General features: G+C 38.1%; 1 protein-coding gene across 1 annotated transcript in view; it reads left to right on the top strand.

Annotated features, from left to right (window-relative positions):
- slc25a28 (solute carrier family 25 member 28) overlaps positions 1-23,795 on the top strand; it is a 42,003-nt gene extending 18,208 nt beyond the window's left edge. The window contains exons 2-4 of the mRNA XM_052027239.1: positions 9,316-9,544; positions 13,327-13,383; positions 22,567-23,795. Coding sequence (XP_051883199.1) covers positions 9,316-9,544; positions 13,327-13,383; positions 22,567-23,087 — 807 coding nt within the window. The 3' untranslated portion in view covers positions 23,088-23,795. The remainder of the gene's footprint in view (positions 1-9,315; positions 9,545-13,326; positions 13,384-22,566) is intronic.
- The last annotated feature ends 924 nt before the right edge of the window (positions 23,796-24,719 follow it).

The raw sequence follows: 24,719 nt of genomic DNA, 5'->3' as shown, positions 1-24,719 counted from the left end.
GGTTAAATGTATATGTAAAGCTGAGGAGCTTAATGAGAAATCCACTTCGACGCCCAGTTTGGGCTATTTGTGTTTTGTTGCTGGATTCAGTGCAAGTTCACCATTTTTAACTTCCAGGTTGCAAAGTGTGACCGTGGAAGTTGAAGATGAGTGGGCATGTAAACAGGAAGTAGTCAATGGTTGTGGAACAATCTGGCCCATGATGACCATTCATTTTCAAATTCTAGTGGCATTTGGAATTCTAGCTTGCCTTCCTGCCAGTGCTGAGTTTCATCTCCGTTGCTGCTGGCAACTTTCATCAGGGTTTGCCTGAGACAGCTGGTTTAGTAGCCAGTGCCCTTTTGTTGATACAGTAGATTTTTATATTTTCCTTGTGCGGCTGAGAATCAGCTTGCAACTGAGGGGTGGGGGGGGGGGGGGGGGAGAGTCTCTTTAATGGGTGGATAAAGCAACTTTGTTGTTAGATTTGTTGATCAATGGTAAAAGTGTTGTCATCTTAAATTGCTAATCTGCTTTTGATTGAACCTATATTGACCTGGCCCTGCTTTTCCTCTTGCTTTTCAAGCTGGAACTCAAATTTGGAAAGAAATGGGTCTGGCAAGTGCAACAGTGGTTTACAAACCTCACACAAAAGGAGATCTCTACTTTTGGATGAACTTACAGACCACTTATTAAAGCAGTCGTTGTTTTAGTCATGTAACTTAATGACACTTCATGTATTGAGAACACTTCAAATCTACTGTATGCATATTGATATCGTGCCAGTTCACTACTTCATACCAATGCCATAAACACTTTTTATCTTGGAATTGTATGGTTGAACGTACTCTCGCCAGCTGAGGCACAATTTTAAAAGAAAACAGTCTCTAATTAATGCTGTAGACCTTTTCCCTCCATTTTGATAGGCATGATATGAATTTCATTTGGCAGCTGCGTATAACCAAAGGTTTTAAATCGGGAGTTAACTGATTGTTGCTCGCCTCCTTGTAGCGAATTGGTAAATGTGGTAAAGATTAGAGCTATTCATTAACACCTAGATGTAACTATCTGCAGATATGGTAATCATTAATATGATTAGATTGAAATGTAGGCAACAATAAAATGCTTACTGGGGTGGCTCTTAATCTCAGCCTTCAAGTCTGCAAGTTCTGTGTGCCTGACTTGCTGGGAGTTCATTTTTCAAACTAACAAGCTCTTATCTTGTTTACATTGCTCAAAATTATATCTTATCAGTTACAAAACAAACACACGTGTGTGTGAAAACTACTGCTGGTACAATTAGGATGCCAGTGGAAGAATTGAGTTTATTGGTAGTCTAATATTAGGTCAAAAGCATTCATTGTTACATAGAGTTTCAAAACTTCAACTTCCTGAAAGCTTTTGTGTTTCCCAAGGATAAATTCATGTAGTGTTTTTGTTTTGGTGTGGAGGTAGTGGAGAAATAATATATTTACACTTAATATAATTACTGCTGCACATGGCACACATCTTTGCTCTTTTTTAAAACTAAGTACCTTTTCAATAAATGGGTTATGAACGTTTTGACATTGATCTATTGTAATTTTTGCTCTTCTTCAGACTTGTTGACTGTTCAATTATAAAATGTTTTCTGGGAATCAAGAGAGAGATCTCTTGGCCCTTCAAATTCATGCTGTTCTTTCCAGAGCAATGCCATTAGTATCTTTCCCCATGGCCCTCTTTTGAGTTTTTTCCCCTTGATTGCCTTTCCAATTCCTTTGGTCTTGATTGGCGGTTTCCACCTTTTTTTAATGGGCATTGAATTCCAGATAATGCACTCTGCATTTTACAGTTTTTATTCATATTGCTTTGTATCTTTCACTAAATTAGTGTCCCTTGGTCCTTAAACTACCTGATAATAGAAATGGCTTCTCTCTATTTAATCAATCCAGATTCTGTACAATTGGTGATTAGTTTGCTTTCGAAAGAGTTGATATAACCGTTTGTGAATCACTACTGTGACTGTAGTTATATATTGTGGCATTTGACAATGATTTAAACTAAAACTTGATTGGATTTGTATACTGTAGTAAATTCATGTAGTGAAATTCTGATTTCTCAAGTCTTTAATGTGCGTGACCAGTGTAAGTTTTCATTTTTCCTTTAGTCAAAATAGTGACTCATTAGTCCATTGACTGTATTTTGACTTCTAACAGGCAAAACAAGGAGTAGTTTTAAAAAGTTGCCATGAAAATCAAGTAGCAGTTAGTAGTGCAAGATGAAGTTGTAATTAATTAGAGAGCCTGGTGGGTGATGTAATCATTTGGTAATTACAGAATCTTTTAGCATTTTCTTATCAGGGAAGTAAAATCAGAAAAGCTTTGTTTAAAGCTCTAATTATGAAAGGATTTATTGACAACTTAGTTTGGATAAAATTGCATTCATGTGAGCCCTAATTTTTTTTTAGAAACCACTAAATTTAGGGTGGACTAATTCCAAAGGCTTATCAGAGACTTTCAGTGTAATTTCCCTTCCAGTGGGAGGATATGACCTTTCAGACTCTTTTGTTTATGGTGGATTTCCACAGTCATTGTAAACAAAAATATTAAAACTTTATTCATGTTTTTGTAAGGATTTTGGATTGTAGCCTGTGTAAATGGACTATTTAGAGATGATTGTATTCTGCCTGGTAATCCGGCGCCATTACAGTGCTACCAAGAGGTCATGATCCAAAATATGTGCATTTTAAATGAGAAAACATAAGGATTTCACATTAACTGTGATTTTTACCTGTTGAAATGGTGTACTGTTGTGTGAATGCTGTAGTTGCCCTGATTTCTCCATTTTTGCTGTTAATATCAACCTGATGTTTCTTAACAATGACTTTTCTTAACAATGACTTTTCATCAGAACTATTTTGAACTATTAACCTTTGTCAGTAGATGGATTTTGAATGTTTGTTCTGTTTGCTTTAATTTATTGTTCCTGATGGCTAAGGAAGCAATCCTGGAAGAACTTCCTGCTCCTCAGCTGGTATCAGAGCTTTTGGATCTGGTTTGAACAAAGACCCCACCCATGACAGTGAAGCATACTCTGGATTTTGCAGTGAAATGTTAGCCTGGATGATGTGTTCAAACTGTGAAATGGAACCTCACCACTTGACTCTGGTGTCCATGCTGTCAGCTAAGCAAAGCTGATATTTTCACTACTGGAAAATTCAAGACTTAATTAAAAATTAAGAAAAAATAATTCTTCTCTACAGCTTAATGAAAATTAGATGCAGTATAGTTATTCAGCTTTGTAGTTCTGAAACCTGGAACAGAGTGTACCAGTTGCAAAAACGACTGGTTATACAGTTTGAGATGCCAGACTCCATGCAATTAATATATCTAAACAGTTGGGTAGCCAGCAGTTTAAAACTTTGTTCTTGATTTTTATGGTTTGCATCCAGGTTGAAGACTGACTCACCAATATAAAATTAAAAATGGAAAATGCTGGAAACACTTAGCAGATCAAAGGGAATACTCTGAAGAGTAAGGCCATGATTATTGAGGTCATTCCATTGTTTACAAAGCCATCTGGTTAATAGATTAATAAGGGCTGTGGGGGAGAGAGAGAAGACAAAGGAACATGTGAAAGCTGTGAAATTCGGGTCAGAACTTTGAAGTCTGAAACCAGAAAGAGACTGCTAGCGAGTGCCCAGTAAAGCGTGCATGGTCTGTGGAGGGAGAAATTAACATAATATTACAGATGGATAGTTTACAGCAGAACTGGATATTTCTAATTCAATCAGGAAAAAGTGAATTAACTGAAATCAATGAGTCCTGAAGGCTGTAATGTACTTAGTTGGAAGATGAGGTGGTGGTCCACAAATTTGCTTTGTGTTTGTATTGCCACAGTGCATGAGGCTGCAGGCAGATACGTTAGAATGGGAGTAAGATGGAGAATTCAAGAGACTAACAACTGGAAATTGAAGGGTGCCCTTGAGGACTGATTGGTGTTCTGCATCTCTTTTTTTTGAAAAAAAACTACCTGGATTGAACATCACTTGGGGCATCACTTAAGCTTATGGATAATTTATTGTCTTTTTTTTGCCTTTTGGAAGATCCAGACAAGGAGTAATGTAGAAGCGGTTCAGAAATAGTGTGGATATGAAAATAGTGTGGATATGAAAATAGTGTGGTGTAGCTTTCAATCCTCTTTAGAACCGTGAAATTTGGTGTTTACTGTGGTTACTGGATTGTGAAGTAATTGCTACTTTGGCATAAAGGTTAAATATTTACTTGAGCCTGAAATTTGCATCCTGTACACCTATTATGCATCAACTTGTGTAGTTTAGGTCAAGTTACTTTAAATGACAAAGGAATTTAAAAATATGAATAATTTTTATTTTGCTCCCCTCTGAGTGCCATTCTTTTAGCTAGTGATCACTTTAAGATTCAAGTTTGCGTGGGACTTGCTTAATTTTTTAATAATTGATTGCTTTAAATTTGCAAGCCTAGTCCACTGAACTTTTGGTTAGAACAGCAGCATCTATGCTGAGTCAGAATAGTATTATTGTTCTGTATTCCATCAGTGTTGTAGAGCAGTTCATTTGAGATGCAGAGAAGGTTGCAAAGTGCAGGGGAACGTGGATGTTGCTGGACAAAAAAGCTATAATCAATCTTGGTTTTGTACCTTTCTGGCAGTTGCACTTGCATAATAATATGCTGGTAGTACAGTGACAGGAAAGCTTTCATTGTTTGAAATTTTTGTAGTATTACTGTGACAGCTACAGTTTTCTAGAATTTGGATTTGAAATGTGTGCAAACATAATTTAATAATTAAAAATAAAAGTCCAAGACTTGTAGCTATTTGCTGCTAAGGCTGAAAGAAGTTCTGAAGCAAACAAAACTTTCTGTATTTTACTCCTTGTAAAAGAAGATTGGTTCTTGATGGTAGTTACAGAATGAAGCATGGAGTGAACTTGTATTTAGTATTTTGAGAGACCTCTAAAGATGGGACCTGCTGGACTTTGATATTGAAATAAAAGGCAGTTTGGAGAAGAGGTGATGAATAAAAAGGAGTTGAAGACCTTTTCGAGAAAAGACATTTTGTGTTTGAATCAGAACATAGATGTAAGGAATTCCAGTTTTGAGTTTTAGGGTGAGAATAGGCTTATTTAGATTAAGAGACTGCACAGTTAATGTTGATTTCAGCACAATGTGTAAAATGCTTAATCTGATTCCACTTCAATTCAGTTTCTCAAAGTTGGCCTTGTTCCCATTTCTTTGTGCTGTTTCAGTTAAAGCTAACATATTTTTGCTGTTGTTCCAATCTCTTTTGTGGAAGAGTGCTCAGTTGTATCCCATCTCCAGCTAATTGTATGATATCTACATGGAAGTTTTCTTGTACCTTTTTCCTTTTTAAGGTTTATCTCTTTAGCTTGCACCAATATTATGGTGATTTCTTGGTCTGCAGATGCCAGAAAGACATTGCAGACTTCGCAGGGCAGAGAATTCTCCCAGGTGTGCAAGTTGCACACTTTTTCTTCCATCTTCACTATGATGGTCAGACTTGTTTTCTCATGGTTACTATCTCTTATCAAAATCTTGAGCCTAGAATTCCACAAGAAGAGTGGCCATCCTTATATAACATTGAGTCATGAGGACAGATGGTTTGAATGGCAACTGAACAGATTTGGCCAGTGGTTTTGGCAATTCAGGGTACTGCCATTGTGTATGGCTTGTGACTATAGCTGTCCCAGCACAGAGATTTGGCCTGGGCACCATGATGGTATCCATAAAGGTATGATTGTGGTTCTGTTGGGAGACACTGAGGCAACCTGCTTATTGTATTTGTCAGACGGAATTAGGCCAAAGTACTTTACAGCCCTTGAATAGCATTTGAAATATAATGACTCTTGAACAAATTAACTACTTCAGTTATTTGTTTGGAAATTTCAGCAGATTGTATTGAAATAAATGTCCAGACTTTGTTTAGGTGATTTTAATTAGTGCAAGTAAAAATCCCATTACTACTTGGGAAATACTCACCTGACATATTACCTGTAATTGGCTGCACCTCCAGGTACCGTACTGCATTCATCTTGAATAAATGACGATTACTGTTACTTAACCAGAAGTGATTTTGTAAACTTAATGTAGAGTCACATTAGTAAATATTAATGGGCATAACTTGGCCAAATAAGATTAGGTGCTCTTCTACCCATTTCCTGTTAATCAAGCCTTTTTGTGTAAAAGGGGATTTCCCATATGATGTGAAATGAGAATCAAAATGTTTTTAAGTTGACTAACTGCAAAATACTGCTGCTGAGAAAGGTGCAGTTTTGGTAGTTGGATGAAAGTTATTTTGCTGGCAAAATTGCCTTTATTTTTTTCCACACATGGCGTAGTAAAACGTCTGTATCACCCCTGTAAAAATAATATACTATAATTAAACAGTTTTGTGGATGCTTTCTGTCATACCCTTTTTGTAATACTTCTTCCCCCCCCCCCGCCCCCCCAAATGTCACCTTTCCTTTTTCCTCAAAAAAAAAACTTTGTGTTCAGAGGATCAAAATATCATGTTGTGTGCTTGTGAGTAGAAACAGAAGCTAACATTGTTTTAAGAAATTATGAAATTCATGGGCACTTTGAGCAGCAATACAATATGATGAATCTTTATGTAATGCAGAACTGCAACTTTTAAATAATTGTCTGATTTGCATGGCAGTAATTTGTTTCAATACTAAATTGGGAAATATGTTACAGGGTAGCTGCAACCTGTTCTGCGAAAGGAATATATTACTTCCTCTGAACTGGATTTAAAAAAAATCAGCTGAATAATGAAAAGGTAGTGTTGGCAGTAGATGAAGCTGGGTTAATTCAAAACTATATTGTCATATGATAGCTTACGTTACTGTTTAAGTACTTTTTTGTTTAAAATAAACTTTAAGAGCGTGCCTGAAGAAATTCCGTGGGGCATTTTCCTAAGTCCAGCTTTCTTCCATCACAAGATCTGAAGTGGAGGAGATTGAGGATTGTATGGCGATCTTGACAATGTTCAGGCATGGCTGACAGGAGAATACAATATTTGTGCCATTCAAGTGTCAGGCAGTGACCCGCAAGAGTCTACCATCAGTTCAGATGTTTAATGGCAATTCCATCACTGAGTTCTTCCCATCAATGATTTTTTTTTCTGGAGAGGGAGGAGGAGGAGGATGGGGTGGTTGGGATTTGTGGTAAAGTGTCCTTGACACCATCCGGACATAGAAACCTGCTTGACTGGCATCCCACTCACTACCCTAAACATTCACTCCCCTTCTTCCCCTACCATTGAAGCATTACAGCTGCAGAACCTACCATCTACACATGCATTGCAGTTACTGACCAAGTCAACACTGACACTTCACTAACCTGCCATCTCTGCATCTGGAAGGTAAAGTGCAACAGGTGCGTGAGAACACCTAAAAATTCCTCCAAGTCTCTCACTATCTCCATTGTTACTGGATCTGAATTCTATCATCAGAACTGCAGGTACGATCTGCAGCAGTTCAGTAAAGTGCTTCACAGCCACCTTCTTGAAAAGGCAGGGGTAAGCAAGAAATGCTGGCCATACCAGTGATGCCCTCATTCCATAAAGGAATTAAAATAAAACAAATCACTGAAGCCTAAAAGAACATTATGAGCATGGTGTGAGTAGAAAGTGGGGAGATGTGGATTTGTTTGAAAGATTTGAATTTCTGCTTCACTGCAGCAATTTTCTGAACTGCTGTCAAGGTGAAATAGGTAACAAATCTATTGTGTAATACATTTTTTTGGTAAAATTAAATACAGGTAATTTGAATGTAATTAAATCTGTATATTTACAAGGATAGTTTTTGCAGATTAGTACTGGGGAAAGCATATTTCTACAGCACAGTAATTGTTCTGTGTCCCAGGTTCACTTCTGATTGCTATTTGGTTATCTCTGTTTGAAGGGGAGGTGCTTGACTGTTGGGATTTCCTCCTCTTTCTCCCTTACCTCCTCACCTGCTGAGCTGCAGTGATATAATGTTCTCAGCTCAAAAGCTTGCCAGCACTTGGCTGCCTGGTTCACATATGGAAAAATAGCCTTTCAGTTTGGGTAACAAGGAGAAATTCAACTTTGTTTGTAAACTCTAAGGAGGTGTCAGCTGGCAGTTGTAGTCTCCTCTGCACATTTGGTTCTGAACATGTAGAGGTAAATACAACTATCAGTTAATAACACTCTCGTCTGGTGTTGATGATCAGTGACGAATTTCTCTCCTAAAAGTCTGGAAACAAATGACAGTGCCCCAGAAGGGTGGGACAAAGATTAGGATTGCAGTCAGGGTTTGAGAAAATTTATGCTCTGTGAATCCATTGTAGCAGGCTGATGTCAGTTTCCTTGCTTGAGGAAGACTATTTAGGGCAATTAACTATCTCTTTGAAGACATGAAACAACCATTTAGTATGGAAAATACTGGATTTTCAATTTGATGTATGCTCACATAGTATTTAAATATTGCAGCGATGATTAGCCACTTGCATAGCTACCAGCTGTGTATCACAAGGATATGTCTCCATCAATAAAGTGATCTGCACAGATTAAACCACAACTGTGTTTTTATTTGTGGTCAAATGTTACAATGTAAATTGTGAAATCTCAGGGAAGATGGGCTTCAGTTATCAGCGTTAAATCTATCATTTGAAATATTGTGGTTAGAAAGACTAACAGGCTTAGTAAAATTACATAAATGAATATACTGGAAGCTTTTTAAAGTTTCTTTTTGATGTTTGCATTTGAATTGAGTTATTGTATTGAATGATTTTCAGTGAGCAGGAAAAGCTTATTTCAAACCCTTAAGTTCGGGACATGAGGAGGAATGAAAAGCTAGACTAATTACTGAAGTTTGAAGCAGGCAGTATCTTGCAAAAGTAGTTTGAAGAGATCTGTAAATATTGTGTTAGTTGGTGAAAGATGTCAGTTGTTAAAATTTAAGTTTAAATTTTTTGTAGTAGTGATTGGGGAATGATGAAATGAAAATCTCTGGGTGAGATTTAAAATGAAACTTGATTATGCAGATGAGCTTGGGTATCGAAGTGTATGGTCAAATTTAATCCAGATGGTGGTTATGTATTTTAAGAATGACCAGTTTCCTTCTCCAAAAGGTTGTGGATTCTGGTACGATATATTGTCCCAAGTCTGAATTCTGTTCATTCACTAGCTGTAGTGTGGTGGTATCTCACTTCATCAAGGATAGTAAATGGACCTAATGCTCAATTATGATTCTGTGCAAATTCCGATGAAGAGGTGTGCTGTAAACCTTTGTTTTTTGTACCTGCTTTAAATGGTTTTCCTGTTCTTTGATTTCAGACACGAATGCAGAGCCTGCAGCCAGACCCTGCTGCCCGGTACAGGAATGTAATGGATGCCCTGAAGAGGATTGTCCGTACTGAAGGTTTTTGGAGGCCAATGAGGGGATTAAATGTGACTGCCACTGGTGCCGGGCCAGCACATGCCCTCTATTTTGCGTGCTATGAAAAGATTAAAAAGACATTGAGTGATACCATCCATCCGGGTGGTAATAGTCACATAGCTAATGGTATTAATTCCTTCTTCAGTGATTCTTCCTCAGTTTTCACCCTTGTACCTCATCTTCCCATTTGTTGCTTTCATGTAGTCTTTTAATGCTCTGTACAGGTACCTTGACAGGAATGATCACCTCATGCTGAAAACTACTTGTGCTGTCCTGGTTTTAAAACCTACTAATCTGCCTTCCTGTAAGCATGTTGGTCTTTTTCTAGCCTTGACTTTTTTTTTCATTCGTTGCTGTGATGTAACTTAAGTTTGCGCTTTGTGTTTTTAACTAGCGAACGCCTACTAGGAATGAATAGGGACCTAACTCAACCAAATAAAGCACTTGGTCAATTATGAGCTGTTTGGTGGGATGCTAGACTTGGGAAGAATGGCTGATTTTTATTTAAACTCTGAGTTGTCAACACTCACTCCATATCTCTGGAAGGCCTAAATCTTTATGCTTGTTTTCTGTTCACCATAGGTATAAATAGTACTTATTTACACTTAATAAGTTTAATTAAGTAGGAAGATGCACTGGACACCTATTGCCCTACATTAGCTTTAAGAAACTTGTATGGATTTTTTTCCCCCACTGGCATCCAATTTTTAGAATATTTTTTGGAAAATGTGCACAGTGATATTGAACTTGCTACTAAAGTGGTTGAGGCATAAAGCAAAGATATATTGAAGGGGAAGAAAGATAAGTGCATGCCAGAGAAAGAACAGAAAACATTTATTGGGTGAGATGAATTTCTGTGGAGCATAATCAGTGCATAGACCTGTTTAGCAAAAAGTGTTGAAAATCTCCTGCAAGTTGGTTTAATTGTAATTGTTGACATGGTACTTAAAAGTCTCTTTGCATCTCAAGTTCATGTGTGGTGTATGTATGGATGTAGTAACATAGCAATTATATTACTGGACTAGGAACCCAAAGGACTGTATTAATGAATCCAGGCTCACAGTGAAGTGTTTGATTCTTAGCTGCTCTCTGAAGTCGCTTAACATACTATTCAGATGTACCACTTTCTGTAGAGCAATTGGGAATGCCAAATAAATGCTAGCCTTGTCAGGGATTTGTGTCAAATGAATTTAAATGTCTCAATGGTTTCCAACATAGTGCATTTTCAGAAAATCAGTATTACCTTGGTAATTTTTGCTGAAAATTAAAAAAAAATTTAATAGGCTTAATTTGTGGACTTTACATTAGTTTCTGGAGTTCGAAGTTTGATACCACTTTTTTAACATAAAAGAATTGGCACTAAACTTTGAATGGGAGTTTAATAACAAATAACACAGGATTAGAAAATCCAAGTGGTGTGTGCTCCTTCCATTCCAGTCTGTAAATGGTTCAGCTTTAATGATCCATAGCTGTTTCACAATCCTTTTAACCCATGTTTGTTGAATTCCACAGTTGTCATTTCATTAAATATAGTTAGCTATGAGTTGGCTTTCATTCTTACTACCTTAGTATTTTATTATTTTCTAATATTTTAACTATAAACTTAAAAAAATACAAATATTACTTTGACTTCCAATTAAACGTGATTAAATTAAATTAATTTGTAGTATTCAATCACAATCTGCAGATACTTGACTTGTTAAGCTTTCTCACTCCCACTTCTGCTGTTATGTTTTATTCATTGTGCTTTTATTTCCTGATTGTACTGGCATTTTTTCTGAGTTGGAGCCAGTTCTCTGAATCTTCTTTTCCTGTGTGCTGTGCTCCATCTAGTGGCGCTTCCTTCCAGTGATATTTGACCTTTTCTATTGTTTAGATTTTTGTCTTGTGACTGCCACTTAGTGGGCTTCTGAGTTTTTGTTTGACACTATTCATTCAGCTAGGCTGTTTCTGCTTGTTTCGCCCTGTGTGTTTAGTGTGATCTTGCCCTGTATCTCTTTGGTATGTTTATTCTTTCCCTCCCTAGGCCCCGTTTTGCAGCACCCAAGTATATATACCATAGTACAGTACAAGAGTTTCACATGTTAACAATATAGAGGAGGGATAGGTGCAAGATGTGTATGAAAATTGTGACTTGATAAATAGTCACTTGATAAAGACTTATTGAATATGTTATCCAAATGATAACATTTTCTCCTGATATTTCTCATTGCTTTCTAATGTGCAATCTAATTGACTTTATTTTCCAAACTTTTCACTTAAAATATCATGATTCAGTTTAATTCTTGCTGTCCACATTGCATATATGACTTTGAATTATTAATTCTAATGATGAATCTGCAAAATTTAGGAAGTTCGTAATCTTGTATCTTGAAATTGACCTTGTGTTATCGTGCTTTGCATTAATACACAGTATTATTTGCTTAAAAGCTGGTAACTGCAGTCTTGGCATTTTCAGTTTGGTTGCTGTTTCTCCTCTAACCCCTACTCCTAGTCCGTGTTTCATTTTGCAGGTTGTGAAGCTTGGTAAGTAAGATACTGGTATGTTTTTACCTTGCCTGTGATTTCAAATTGTGGTCCAGTGGATTAAATTCAACAATATTTTCTCCGAAATGTTAGGTTGAAAGGATTGAAATAAGGTGTTTTAATTTTAGACACAATCTTGTCATGATTTTGCTCTACGTATTGTTAAAATAGATTACTAATTTGATGCGTTGAATTTTTAACTTAAAAATAAATGAACCACTCCGATCCTTTTGGTTCAGCACATTCGATGGTTGCTGAATTACTGACAAGACTTGAATTTCTTGTGATGCATTTGTTAGGTGGGAACTCGGGTTAGCAGAATTTGCTGCAATTGAGAACCACTAACGAGTGTGGGAGAGTGAATCATCTGGGTTGAAATCTACGTTGGAAGAAAAATTTCTAACATAAAGTGTACCAAAGCATTGGAACATTTATTTTGCAAATCCAAACACAATACTAAATCTTTTAAACTATGAGTACAGATGTTGTTTTTCTCTCTTTTGTCAACACTTGACTGACTCATTTGTGGCTATTTTTCATGTGCAAGGTAAGCCTGATCCTGTTCACACTTAATTCACCTGCCCAACAAGTGGCTAAGTAGTGATGGAGTCCATTCTCATCTCTTTTGTACATCCAAGCCAACCCACCAACCCTCAAACATTGCAGGTTAGCACTTGGGTGAAAACAGCTGATAGCTGAGCCTGGTGATCAAATTTGACATCTTCATGTTTTTTAAAATACTCAGTTTGGGCTTAGCTCTACCTAGTCCTTGTGTTCAACTAATCTCACAGGTCTGTGGTGAGCCACAGTTCCCGTTGCTTTGGTTGGCAGGATGAATGTCTTTTTTCCCCCTTTCTCTCAGCAGGGCATTCTACAGAAATTAGGTGCAGTATTTCAGGAGGAGAAAGAAATTAGCAGCAGCTTGCCTGAATTACTAGTGGTTGATCAGAGTGGCATTGACAATAGTTTGTGTGGAAGGCAAGAAGAAAAAAACTATTAAATGTGAGTTGAATACTAAAGGTGATTGAGCAGTTCAGTAGATGTAACAATGAAGGCAACTTTTTAACCATTTTTTCTTGCCTTCTATTCCACCTATTTTCCTCCATCAAAGATGGATGTGTGGAACGACTCAGAAATGCATTTGTACACGGCCCTCTTGTATGGATGGTTACCAAAAATGAAACAATACAGCCAGTCAGTGATCAAAATAATACCAATTCAGGCTATCTGCATTGACTAAATTGCTCTGCCATTGGCATCCTTGCAGTTGATGATGCTATAGATATTTTTGAACTCTTGACTTTGGGGATACAATTTCCCCAGTAGCATTGGTAGCTCTGAGTAATTGTTACCTATATTCATGTGTGGAGTTTCTTTTGCAGGTGCAGCAGGATGTGTGGCGACTTTATTTCATGATGCAGCCATGAACCCTGCTGAAGGTAATGTTAACTGTGTTAAGAATCTAACTGCAAATGTTGCCCTATTTATAATTGCTTTTGGTTTGAAAATATGTTGCAAGCAAATCGGTGACTAAAATTTTAATAAACATTTCCATCTGTAAAAACAGATCTGGAACCAGTTGTCTGAGCAATTGCTTTGCTCTTTCGAAGAGCATAATGTGGTCCCAAAGGTTTCTGGCTTACTTGACTGTACCTTTCCCAAATTGGAGAAATGTTATTGGGGTTTGTTCCACCAAGTTCTTGATGTTTCCATATTGCAGCTATCTCTTTTTTCGTTCTGTATTTTCCTTAAAGCCATTGTCATCTGTTGACACTTCACTGCTAATGAGGTAGTACTTGACTGGGATGCTGTTTCCGGATGAAACATTAAACCAAACTGGCATTCCTCAATGAAAATGGGTTACCCCAGTGTCCTGGCAATTTTTATCTCTCCGCTAACATGCTTAAAACCAATTACCTGGTCATTGTTTGTGGGAGCGACATAACAATGACCATGTAATTGGTTTAAAGAATGTTAGCAGAATTGGTTTAATGCATTCTCTGCAGAAGAGATTGCACTTTGAAATCATTATCAGAAAAATGCTGGGGATGTCATAAACGAAAGGTATATAAATGGAAGACTTGTTATTGACATGTAATTCCTTCCTAAATTGAATTTTTGATCAGAAATGGACTAATTTTAATCTTTAAGCTTTTATGATGACCGTATTGAAGCAATTGTGTATGATATTGCCCTCAGTTGAATATATTCTGTGAAAGACTCTGATCCAAGGGACTGATAGGTTTATTTTTTTAAAAAAAGTGAAGGAAAACAAAGCACATTGTCCACATTTGTAACTGATTGTAAAGGAATCTAGATATTGATGTCCCCTTTTGCAATTTATGTGGGTTTTCAAAAAGAGTGATGTGTTGTCTCTGGGAATGCATGCTTTAGCACTGTCTACTTCTGTAATGATTTACACATATAAAAACTCTTGGGGTTGGTATCAGGATTAAAAAGCATGTCTTTTTATTTCTCTCACTTTCCACTCCCTTCTGTGGCAAACCATTAAAATCAATAATGTGCAGTACACACTTATTCACTTATTAAAGATGCTGGTTTAGGTTTCTATTTGTAATCTTGTCCTTATTCCTGAAAATCAAAAAACTGCAGAAGCTGGAAATCTAAAACAGACAATGCTAGAAATAGCAGCTCAGGTTACATCTGTGGGAAGAGTAAGAATTAACATTTCAGGTCAGAGACCCTTTGTCAGAACTGAAAGAGACAAAAGAAGCTTGTAAAGCTGCAAGAAGGCAAATGGAATGTTGACCATTGCTAGAGGAATTGAATTTAAGAGCAGGGAGGTTATGCCGCAACTGTACAGGCCACACCTGGAGTACTGCGTGCAGTTCTGGTCTCCTTACTTGAGGGATTTACTGGCTTTGGAGGCGGTGCAGAGGAGGTTCACCAGGTTGATTCTGGAGATGGGGAGGTTAGCCTATGAGGAGAGATTGAGTTGCCTTGGACTATACTCGCTGGAATTCAGAAGAATGAGAGGAGATCTTATAGAAACGTATAAAATTATGAAAGGGGTAGATAGGATAGAGGCCGGAAGGTTGTTTCCACTGGTAGGTGAGACTAGAACTAGGGGACATAGCCTCAAGTTTTGGGGGAATAGATTTAGGATGGAGATGAGGAGAAACTGCTTTTCCCAGAGACTAGTGAATCTGTGGAATTCTTTGCCCAGGGCAGCAGTAGAGGCAACCTCATTTAATATATTTAAGATATAGTTAGATTTTTGCAAAGTTGGGGAATTAAGGGTTATGGGGGAAAAGGCAGGTAGGCGAATCTGAGTCCACAGCCAGATCAGCCATGATTTTATTGAATGGCAGAGCAGGCTCAATGGGCCAGATGGCTGCCTCCTGCCCTATTTCTTATGTTCTTATGAGACTGGGGCAGGGGGTGTTTCTGAAAGGGTAAAAATGTGGCAACCAGGGGGAGAAGCTGGTTCTTTCCTCTGAGTGGAGGACATGCCCAGCCTGAGTTGCTGGGCTTGTCCTCCTGGTCTGCATTTTGCAGCTCCTATATTTTTTGTCGTGGTTCTTTTGTCTGTGTTTTCACCCTCTAACTGCTCCCATTCATTAACCAGATAACTTTGATTACAGCTTATCCCCATGGTCACCCTGGTTTTACCTTGAGGCATCCCTCCCTGCAACTTTGTCTCCTTTTCAGTTCTGGTGAAGGGTCTCAGACGTGAAACGTTGACTGTTTCTCTTTCCAGCATTTTCTGTTTTTGTTCTCCATTCTGTCCATCCCTCCATTCCCTAGCCATATAAAAATGATTGCTCTTAGACTTCCACTAATGAAGCTCTGCATAATGTATGTGAATTGAATTGTTCTTTCCTGAGAGTATTTTATTTTGACTCCCTAACAACCCTCCCCAATCTGCCCTATGGTGGGGGCACATAATTTACAGTTCCAAGCACTGCGAATTTTGGTTAGCATCCCATTGAATTAAACATGCCTTTGATCATTCTTAGGTATCGTGCTTTATCATTTCTGTGTTCTGTGAAGACTGTCATTTTATGAAATTTTAATCTATGCTAATCAAATTATGTACATCTTCTGGTTTTTCCATTATGAACCATGCTAATGGATTCTTCAGTACAGCTTTTAAGAAATATGAAGAATTTGCTGTACACTTTTTAAAAAAAAAAGAAATAACTTGGCTTTTTGAATTTTTGCCCATTCTTGGTGTAGAGTAGAAAAGGGATGAATGTTTCACACAATGAATTGCATTGCTCCTTGATGTTTGCAGCGACTGTAACCCAAGTTTTTGTTTCAGCAGCCTGAGGTTCAAATATTTGTATTTTAGCTTTTATCATCAAACATAGAGTAAGTATTGTAAAAATGTACTTGTTAATGCTTATTGGCTACTCCATGTAATGGTGTTCCTTAACATAGGGCTATCTCAGTTTTGCCCTTTGCTAATTTGGATGCAAAGCCTGTGTTTTAGTGAGGAATATTGACTTCCAAAGCTGGAAGAGGCTGTGTTCTATTCCTCCCCTTCCCTCTTCCTCTTCTTCTTCCCCTGATGAATCAATAGACTGAGGTAAATTTTACCTTGTAATCTGGATAGTGTTTTAGGAAGAGGATTGACTAATTGTATTTTGTAGATCCTGCATTCCTGTACCAATTGTGTTGGAGCTTTCTTTAAAAAAAACATTAATGCCTCTGATTTTTTCCTGAAGTAATGGACTTTATTAAATCTGGTTGTGTCCTACTTGTAAGTTGTGATACCAAAAAATTGAAAGCAGATTTTGTGCAGCATAGCGTAATCACGTGTACACTCATTCAAAAAAGGAGTTATTGTGTGCGTGCCACTGCAGATTTTAAAGTGTGAGTGTTAAGGCTTAACAACAACTTGATTGTCGGTCTTTGAACTAAAAGTGAGACTAAGTGCATGGGAATTGGTAATTTCCTGTGGGGTAGGCAGATGATACATGTACATCATTGGAGTTTGTATGCTGAGTTGTGCTTGCTTTGCACTTTTTTTAATGTTAAGCTGATCCAAGCAAATTGACAAATGGTTTAAGTTTCTGACCCTGTGCCAGGAGAGTTTAGTTAATGGATTTTGTACGACTGCTGTTGGTCTGACTGGCTGCTTGATGCACTGCTTCTTTGCAATTCAGTGGTCCATTTTGAAGTCGAAATAAAAACTGATAAATTATCTGATGTGAGTAGTTGTATTCTAACAGCCAGCACTTTTGACCTGACTCCAGTAATTTCAGTGTGAGCATCTTGGATCATCACTGGATTGCAGACTTCAGTTTTTCAAATTCTTAAATGAATATATTTGTTTGGGTTCAAAATGTTGAAATGTAAAAGTTCAAGGAAATAACCATATGCTGTGCAAATGACAGTGAAATTCGTGTTGATTGATAAGTAGCAGAAGGTTGGAGCTTGCTAAAAAAAACGAAAACATCAAGTTTTTAATAGCTTAATTAGTGTCATCTTGTGAAGGAAATATACAGCTGGGGAAAGCAAGGTGATGAGTACAAGGGGATTTAAACCATTGGTTTGCAGAATGAGGAAGGCAAGTTCTTGGTATCCAGCAGGTGCAGTGAGTGTTGATAATTTGCCCAAGGTCTATATATTTTATATTCAGTGTTTTGCGTTCATTTCCACAAAATAACAAGCTTTTCCACATATTTACCAGCAACATTCTCAATATGTAAACAGAATGCGTTGCAGCTGCTGTTTCAAGTGGTGAGTGTCATTAATGACATCTCGGCTGCATGCATTGCTTTTGGTTTCTGTCCACTTTTTTGTTACCTTTTTCCTTCTGTACCTTTTCCCATATTTCTTCTGCTTGCCCCTCCCCTCAAGGCCCCCACCCCCATCCCCCCAAACATTGCCCTCAACCATACATTAGCTACTCACCTGTTGACTATAAGTTGAGGAGATGAAGTCTTCAGGTATCTTATCCAAGAGGCACATCTTCATGTGTGAGGCTAGACACTGCAAACTGCTGGGCTATTAAGTTGCAAAGTGCAATGTAAGTGGCATTTTTGCCAGTGGAGATGAGCAACTTTGCTGCTCCAAAACATTTATTTCTTTAGCCCCTGTCCTTGTCATGTAAAATATTTAGGCACAAAGGATCATAAATGGAGATGATTTCTGATTGCACAGTGCTCATTCATTTCCAATGCCCCAGCCAATGAAGCAGCCTCTGCCTGCATGCAGCAACATGAGACAGTGGGGCATGGGCATGTAAGTGGCAAGCAACATTTGTGCCACAAAGGTCAGGCAGAGAGCGATCAGAGGGAGGTATAGAATCTCCTACCTTGAAATTCATTGGCATTACCATTGCCCCATTCCCTACCATAGTCCTGAGAGTCACTGTTTGTTAGAAACATAAGATTCTAATAACCAGGGCTATGGATAAGGCTTCAAACTAAATAGTAGGGGAACCAGTTTTGGTGATGGGAATTTTAGAAAGTTTGAAAAAGGACATGACCATGGTGTAGGGTGACAAATTGAGGAATGATGAGCAGAGTTTGTCAGGAAGCATGTACAACAATAAGAGTAGACCTGAAATTAGACGCAAAGCAGGGGAAGAGACATGGGTTTGGGCAGAGTCAATGTAAATTTATGGAAGGGAAAGTATGTTTGACAACTTTGGAATTTTGAGAAATAAGGGTGAACCAGTGGATGTGGTGTTTCTGGACTTCAGAAAGTTTTTCATAAGGTGCCAAAAATTATTAAAGTTAGAACATACAATGTGTGGATGGGGGTGGATTCAACGTACTGGTGTGGAATGAGGATTGGTTAACAGACGCAATACAGTATAGAAGTAGGAGTGGGTCACTTTCAGGTTGGGAGACAGTGACGAATGAAGTGCTGTAAGTATCTGTGCTGCTTCCCATCTGTTCAGTCTATACCAGGGATCGGGTTGAAGGATTGAAGTGTAATATATCCATGCTTGGCCATGATATGAAGCCAGGTGGCAGTATGGGCTGTTAAGAGGTTACAGAAAGGTTTCAGAAGAATGTAGACTCGCAGAGCAATCTGGAGCCAGAGGTCACAATGTCAAAGGGATCGGCCATTCCGAACTGAGGAAAAGAAATTACTTCACCCAGAAGGTAATAAATCTTTGGAATTCTCAACCCAACAGGGCCGTGGAGGCTTATTTGCTGAGCACATTCAAGGCAGACTTTAGTTATAAGGAGATCAATGGATATGGTGTTAGTGCAGGGTAAAAGATCAGACATGATTGTATTGAATGACAGAGCAGGCACAAGGGGCAACATGGCCTGCCCCTGCTTCTGCTCTTATCCATAAGGCACAAGTCAGGCAGGAATATGATGGAGCTCTTGTTTGGATGAGTGCACCTTCAACGCTCACATTTGACAGGAGCCCTGGCTGTATTGCATACTGCAGTCACCTAGGCTGCTTCAATAGCACCTTAAAAAAGAAACGCCTCAATCTTTACGACAAGAGTGGACAAGGCCAACTGGAGGTTCCCCTTGGAGTCGCACACCAGTCCTTCATTATTGGGTCTAAATCCTGGAAAATCCCAGCCAACGGCACTGGAATAATTTCACCAGAACGACTGAAGCAAAACAAGAAGGCAGATCACCACCACCTTGAGGATATTTGAGTTTGGCTTTGCTAATGATATCCCCAAATTGTAAATGAAGCACTTCTATTTTGAAAAGCAAATCCATTGAAAGATTGGTGGTTCTCATTGCATTTATAAAGAGTCTGAGTGTGTTGAACAGGGTAAAGCTTTCTTTGAGGAATTTGAGGTAAATTATTAATACTCTGTATTACATGTTTAATGAACTGATTTTACTTTGTTTATAAGAATACAATATTAAAAACAGAAACTGCTGGAAGTACTCAGCAGGTCAAGCTGCATCGATGGGAAGAGAAATAGTTGAAGTTTCAGGTCAAAGAAAAGCCCAGCAACCTGACCTAATATCAGAGATGGATGACTGATGGAGAGAAATAAAGTTACCTGAAGTTGTGGAATTCAATATTAAGTTCAGAACGCTGCAATATGCCCAGATGGAGAGCGAGGTGTTGTTCCCGAAGCTTGCATTGGGCCTCATTGTAACAGTGCAGGAGGCCACAGACCGATAGGTCAGAGTGGGATGGAGAATTAAAGAGACAGGAAGCTCAGGCTTTTCCCTGTTGACTGAACGCAAAGCGATCATCCAGTCTGCGTTTGAGAGACCATATTGTGAACACTGGCATACACTAGATTCGAAGAAGTGTAAACGATTTGCTTCACCTGGAAGGACTGTTTGGGTCCCTGGATGGTGGGATGGGAAGAGGTGAAAGGACATGCGCTGCATCGCCTGTGGCTGCAAGGAAGAGTGCTGTAAGAAGGGGGGTGGTTGGGCAAAGAAACTTGGCTGTAATTTTCTTACTGAATTTCCATCTTCTTAAAATATCAACCCTTTTAATAAAAGGCTAAATATTACTTATTAATTTTTCCCCCCCAAAACTCCAGCATTTTCTAATGACATGCAAATAATTGCATTTGGCTTTGGAGCAGGTGCCGTATGCTGTTTTGTAGACTTAAGGGTGCCTGGCAGGTTGTCAATCAGCTTTACATTTGTAATCCAGCCAGGTGGGTATTGAAGCATGTAAACAAATGGAAGCCATTCAGATGTTAATCAGATTTAACAAGAACATGCATTTAAGTATTCTAAAATGTTTTAAACTTTGCTTTGGATATGCTATAGTTTCTAAAATAAATTTTGACTAGAACTTTACATTTTAAAATAGAATTGTACTGAAATTGCTAACATGCTCAATGGGGAAATAAAGTAGGCTAGTTGCTTTTTGTCACATTACTACTCATACTTTCCAGCCTTGATACAAGTATTTATGTAGCTAACTCAGTTTTTAATTGGAGCATTGTAAGTGGCCTCAGTTTGACAAAATAAGTGTGTAAGGTGGGGGGGAGGGGGTGGGAATGATCTGATTTGTTTTTAAAGTGGCCCATTTGAAATTGTCAAATAATGAGTAAGACCAACTTTTGGATTTTGCTGGGAAGCCTATAGGTGAAATTGTTCATAAATACACTGTCATCTGGAAGTTGCCTGTTAGGCTTATGAATCCTGTGGCAACATACCGCTTGGCCAACCTTGTGTTGAGGCAAATGTTAGAATTTTGCAATACTTTTAGATTGATTGGTGTTCTATGCATTTAATGTTTAAAAAAAAAGTAATTGTGTAAATGCTTCTCAATAGTAGCTGAAAGGACTAATTTAGAGGCTCAACTATGAGTGAATAACTATTGCCTTTTAAGTGCAGTAATCTCCTTTGTATGGAGAGCTGTAATTCCATCTGCAATTCCTGGAATATTTTTCAGAAAATGGTTCAGCTTCATTTGGATTTTTGCAGAGGTTTGAGATCTTTGCCCTGGCTGCCCTTCTGTATCTTCTCACTTAATTCTGCAGAACTTTTTTCTGTGGTATTTCAGCTAACTTTATGTTTTGAGATGTCTTTAAGAGTTTCTTTTTATCCATTTCAGCTGTATAGGGTGGAGAGTGATGACAAGCTGCCCTTTTTTTTTGCCAATTTGAGCCACATCATAACTCTACTACTTGACCAGTTTTTTTTAGAAATGTGTAGGAGCATCTGTTCAGTTCCTTAAGATTGTGTTCATTCTCTAAATCCATAAGCTAATCTTTCAGACTTTTGACTAAAATGGACCAGAGCATCTTTCCATTGTCACATTTTTAAACAACCCGACATTGGGTTGAATTCAATGCTTAATCTCTCTTTCTAGTGGGAGAATTTTTTCAGTAAATAACTACTATTTACTAGCCCAATGTCACTTTGTACCTTATTTAAAATTGTAAACAAATGATCCTTTTGTCAACCAAGCATGATTGGCCAATTTTCCTTTTGAAACTTTTTCCACTCTGACTAAAGCTGTAGAAATTTTGCTTGTCATTTTATGAACTGGAAAATTTCTTGCAGTTATCTGAAGCCTGCATAAAGGCTCAAGTTAAGAATGATAATGGGTTAACTACAACTGTATAGATGGCACTCTCTCTAGTATCGAAACCTGTGGTTATATATGGCAGGGAAGATAGAGATTGAAAAGAATTTCTGTTTTAATTTGAAAGAAGGATGCAAGATGTGTTTTCAGATTAGGAAACAAGTTTGGTGCAAAATTTAACAAGGGTAGTTAAGAACAGTGCAGGTTTTCACTCTTGACAAATATTTTCTTTGATCAAACTTTGTTGCGACTCAGCTTTTAGGAAATTGTATACAAACCTGTACCTGTTAAGTAGAGTTTTTAAAGTAGTTGGTCAGAATTTGTGAGCTTTTGGAGCAATTTACACTGCTTATTTGGAATATCTATTGTGGATTGCCAGAGTAATAATGTATTGCTTTTGGCTAAAACAAAATTAGGCCTCTGCGCTTTGGAGACAAAAACATTTCATTCTGCTGGCATGTGGGTTGGGAAGAGTTGCCAACTGTTTCACTAACTTGTTTCCTGTTCTCTCCCTTTTAATGTTTTGTTTTTGTTGCTCTAACCCATCTCTCTTTGACATGACCTGCGCTTGTGACCTGGGATGGTCTGGAAACCCTGTCTCAACTTCCCTTTTCTTCGGACTGGAACCTTCTGTGTTAACCTGCTGTTGAACTTCATAGTGGTGAAGCAAAGGATGCAGATGTACAACTCTCCCTACAAGCACGTGTTAGACTGTATGAGGACAGTGTGGAAAAACGAAGGGGCTGGAGCATTCTATCGGAGCTACACTACCCAACTGACTATGAACATCCCCTTCCAAGCTGTTCATTTCATGACTTACGAGTTCTTGCAGGAAAAGTTGAATCCTCACAGACAATACAACCCTTCCTCGCACGTTCTCTCTGGCGCTATGGCAGGTGCTGTTTCAGCAGCAGTAACAACACCACTGGACGTTTGCAAAACACTACTAAACACACAGGAATCCTTGGCTTTAAACTCCCTCAACATCAGCGGACATCTTTCTGGCATGGCAAATGCCTTCAGGACGGTTTACCGACTGGGTGGTATCCCAGCGTACTTTAAGGGAGTTCAGGCCAGAGTTATCTATCAGATGCCATCTACAGCTATTGCCTGGTCTGTGTATGAGTTCTTCAAGTACTTCATTAGCAAACATCACCGTGAAAGGAGGTCAACTTACTGAAGTGGAATAAGCCAGCACTGATGCCACAAAAACCTATTTGGACTGCAATACTACTATCTTTCCACTGTTGCATCATTTCTAATGAGGGAAACTGGCAGTAAATCTGATCCAAGTTGCACTCGTTAATTGAGTAAAATATTTACCATGTCTCCTGACAAATAATGTCAAACCAAAGTTTGTGTATTTGTTGTAACATCTAAAAAGCCAGGTAGACATGGCTGTTGTCAATAAGTAAAACGCACAGGTATTTGCTGCTGGCAGAAAATGCGTGTCTTGGCCATTGTTTTAAGATTTTTCCTTTTGGGTACTTTTTTCCCTTCTCCAGTTTACTGGGCTGGTGTAAAAGATGTTTTTTAAAAAAAAGCACATACAGGTTTACATGTTTAGCCAAGTGTCAACTGTTGCACCAATATAGGTGTACTGTATCATCAAAGTAGTTCAGAGTACTTAACTACTGTCAAGGTAGGCATTAAAATGCTTAGCATAGAAGGCAAATACTGTTTTTAAACTGTATTTCACTGCACTCTTTGTACTACATCAAGCTTTTTCATGCCTACATTTGCATCAGCAACACACCTAAATAAGAACTGAAATGGAGCCCTTTATATTCACTGGAATATTATTCTGGAGTTATTTTAACCAGCAAAGTTCTTTGCTGTTGTAGAGAAGAGTTTTCACAAGGAAGATGATTAAACAATAAGACAAACATTGCAGTGTTGTCATTTCTCATTAGTTTTGGAGTGTTAAGTTTCCTTTTGTGAATTTGTCTATCATGGAGTTGTCACATTTTTGATTGAAGAAGTCCCCTTGCACATTCAGCCATTTGGTGCCTCGATTTGTGGACTCTATTTACCAATATGCACTGCATCTTAATGATGCAGGAACAGTGCCAAGAATTCCTTTTCAACTTTTTGGAACTCTTCCATAAATCAAGGCAGTTGAAAGATTTGATCCAAAAGGTGATTTTTAAATATAGTAAATTGTGATAATATGCTGTTTGGAAATCCTGATCAGCATCTGGCTCAGCAGGGCCTGGTTGCCCTACTACCCTGAAACCCACTGGGTTCACAGGAAAATGTATTATGATATAGTGCAACATGAATTAAAAGTTCGTTGGGATATTCAGGAGAAAAATGTCCAATAATCTGGAAAATGTGCAGATCTGGCACCACCATCAGGGTTACCAGAGTTTTGCCAGTAGTGAAGTATACTTAGGCTGTTAAATTGAAGTTCAGAAGAAAATCCACAGTTCGTATTGTATAACACGGTCGTGACTGCTGAATGTGTGACAGGAGATTTAAAAAAAAGTGTGGTGCTAAGATGAAAGTTAAGCTTAGATTTTGCATGCTTGTAGGATGACAAAATCCTAGGAACCCTTCATCAGTTAAATGTTCCTTTGATTAGATACTTTTTTGTTTTGGGAAACAATGTTCAGTAAATTCTGGCCAGATAACACAGTGCTGATTTCTGATTAGGGGGAATTGGCTTTGTTTGATTTATAATTTTTGGCCATGTAGATATTTTAAAAAAGGTAGAAGGGCTATGATGAGAGGAAACATAAAGATTAGGAAAACTGAATGGACTGAAGACACCACCACTAGGTTCTGGTTATATGAATTCTCTTGGAATGGA

The sequence above is a fragment of the Pristis pectinata genome, chromosome 12 (assembly GCF_009764475.1).
Source record: "Pristis pectinata isolate sPriPec2 chromosome 12, sPriPec2.1.pri, whole genome shotgun sequence".
NCBI classification, from domain to species: Eukaryota; Metazoa; Chordata; class Chondrichthyes; order Rhinopristiformes; family Pristidae; genus Pristis; species Pristis pectinata.
This window is presented reverse-complemented; position numbering and strand designations above follow the sequence as displayed.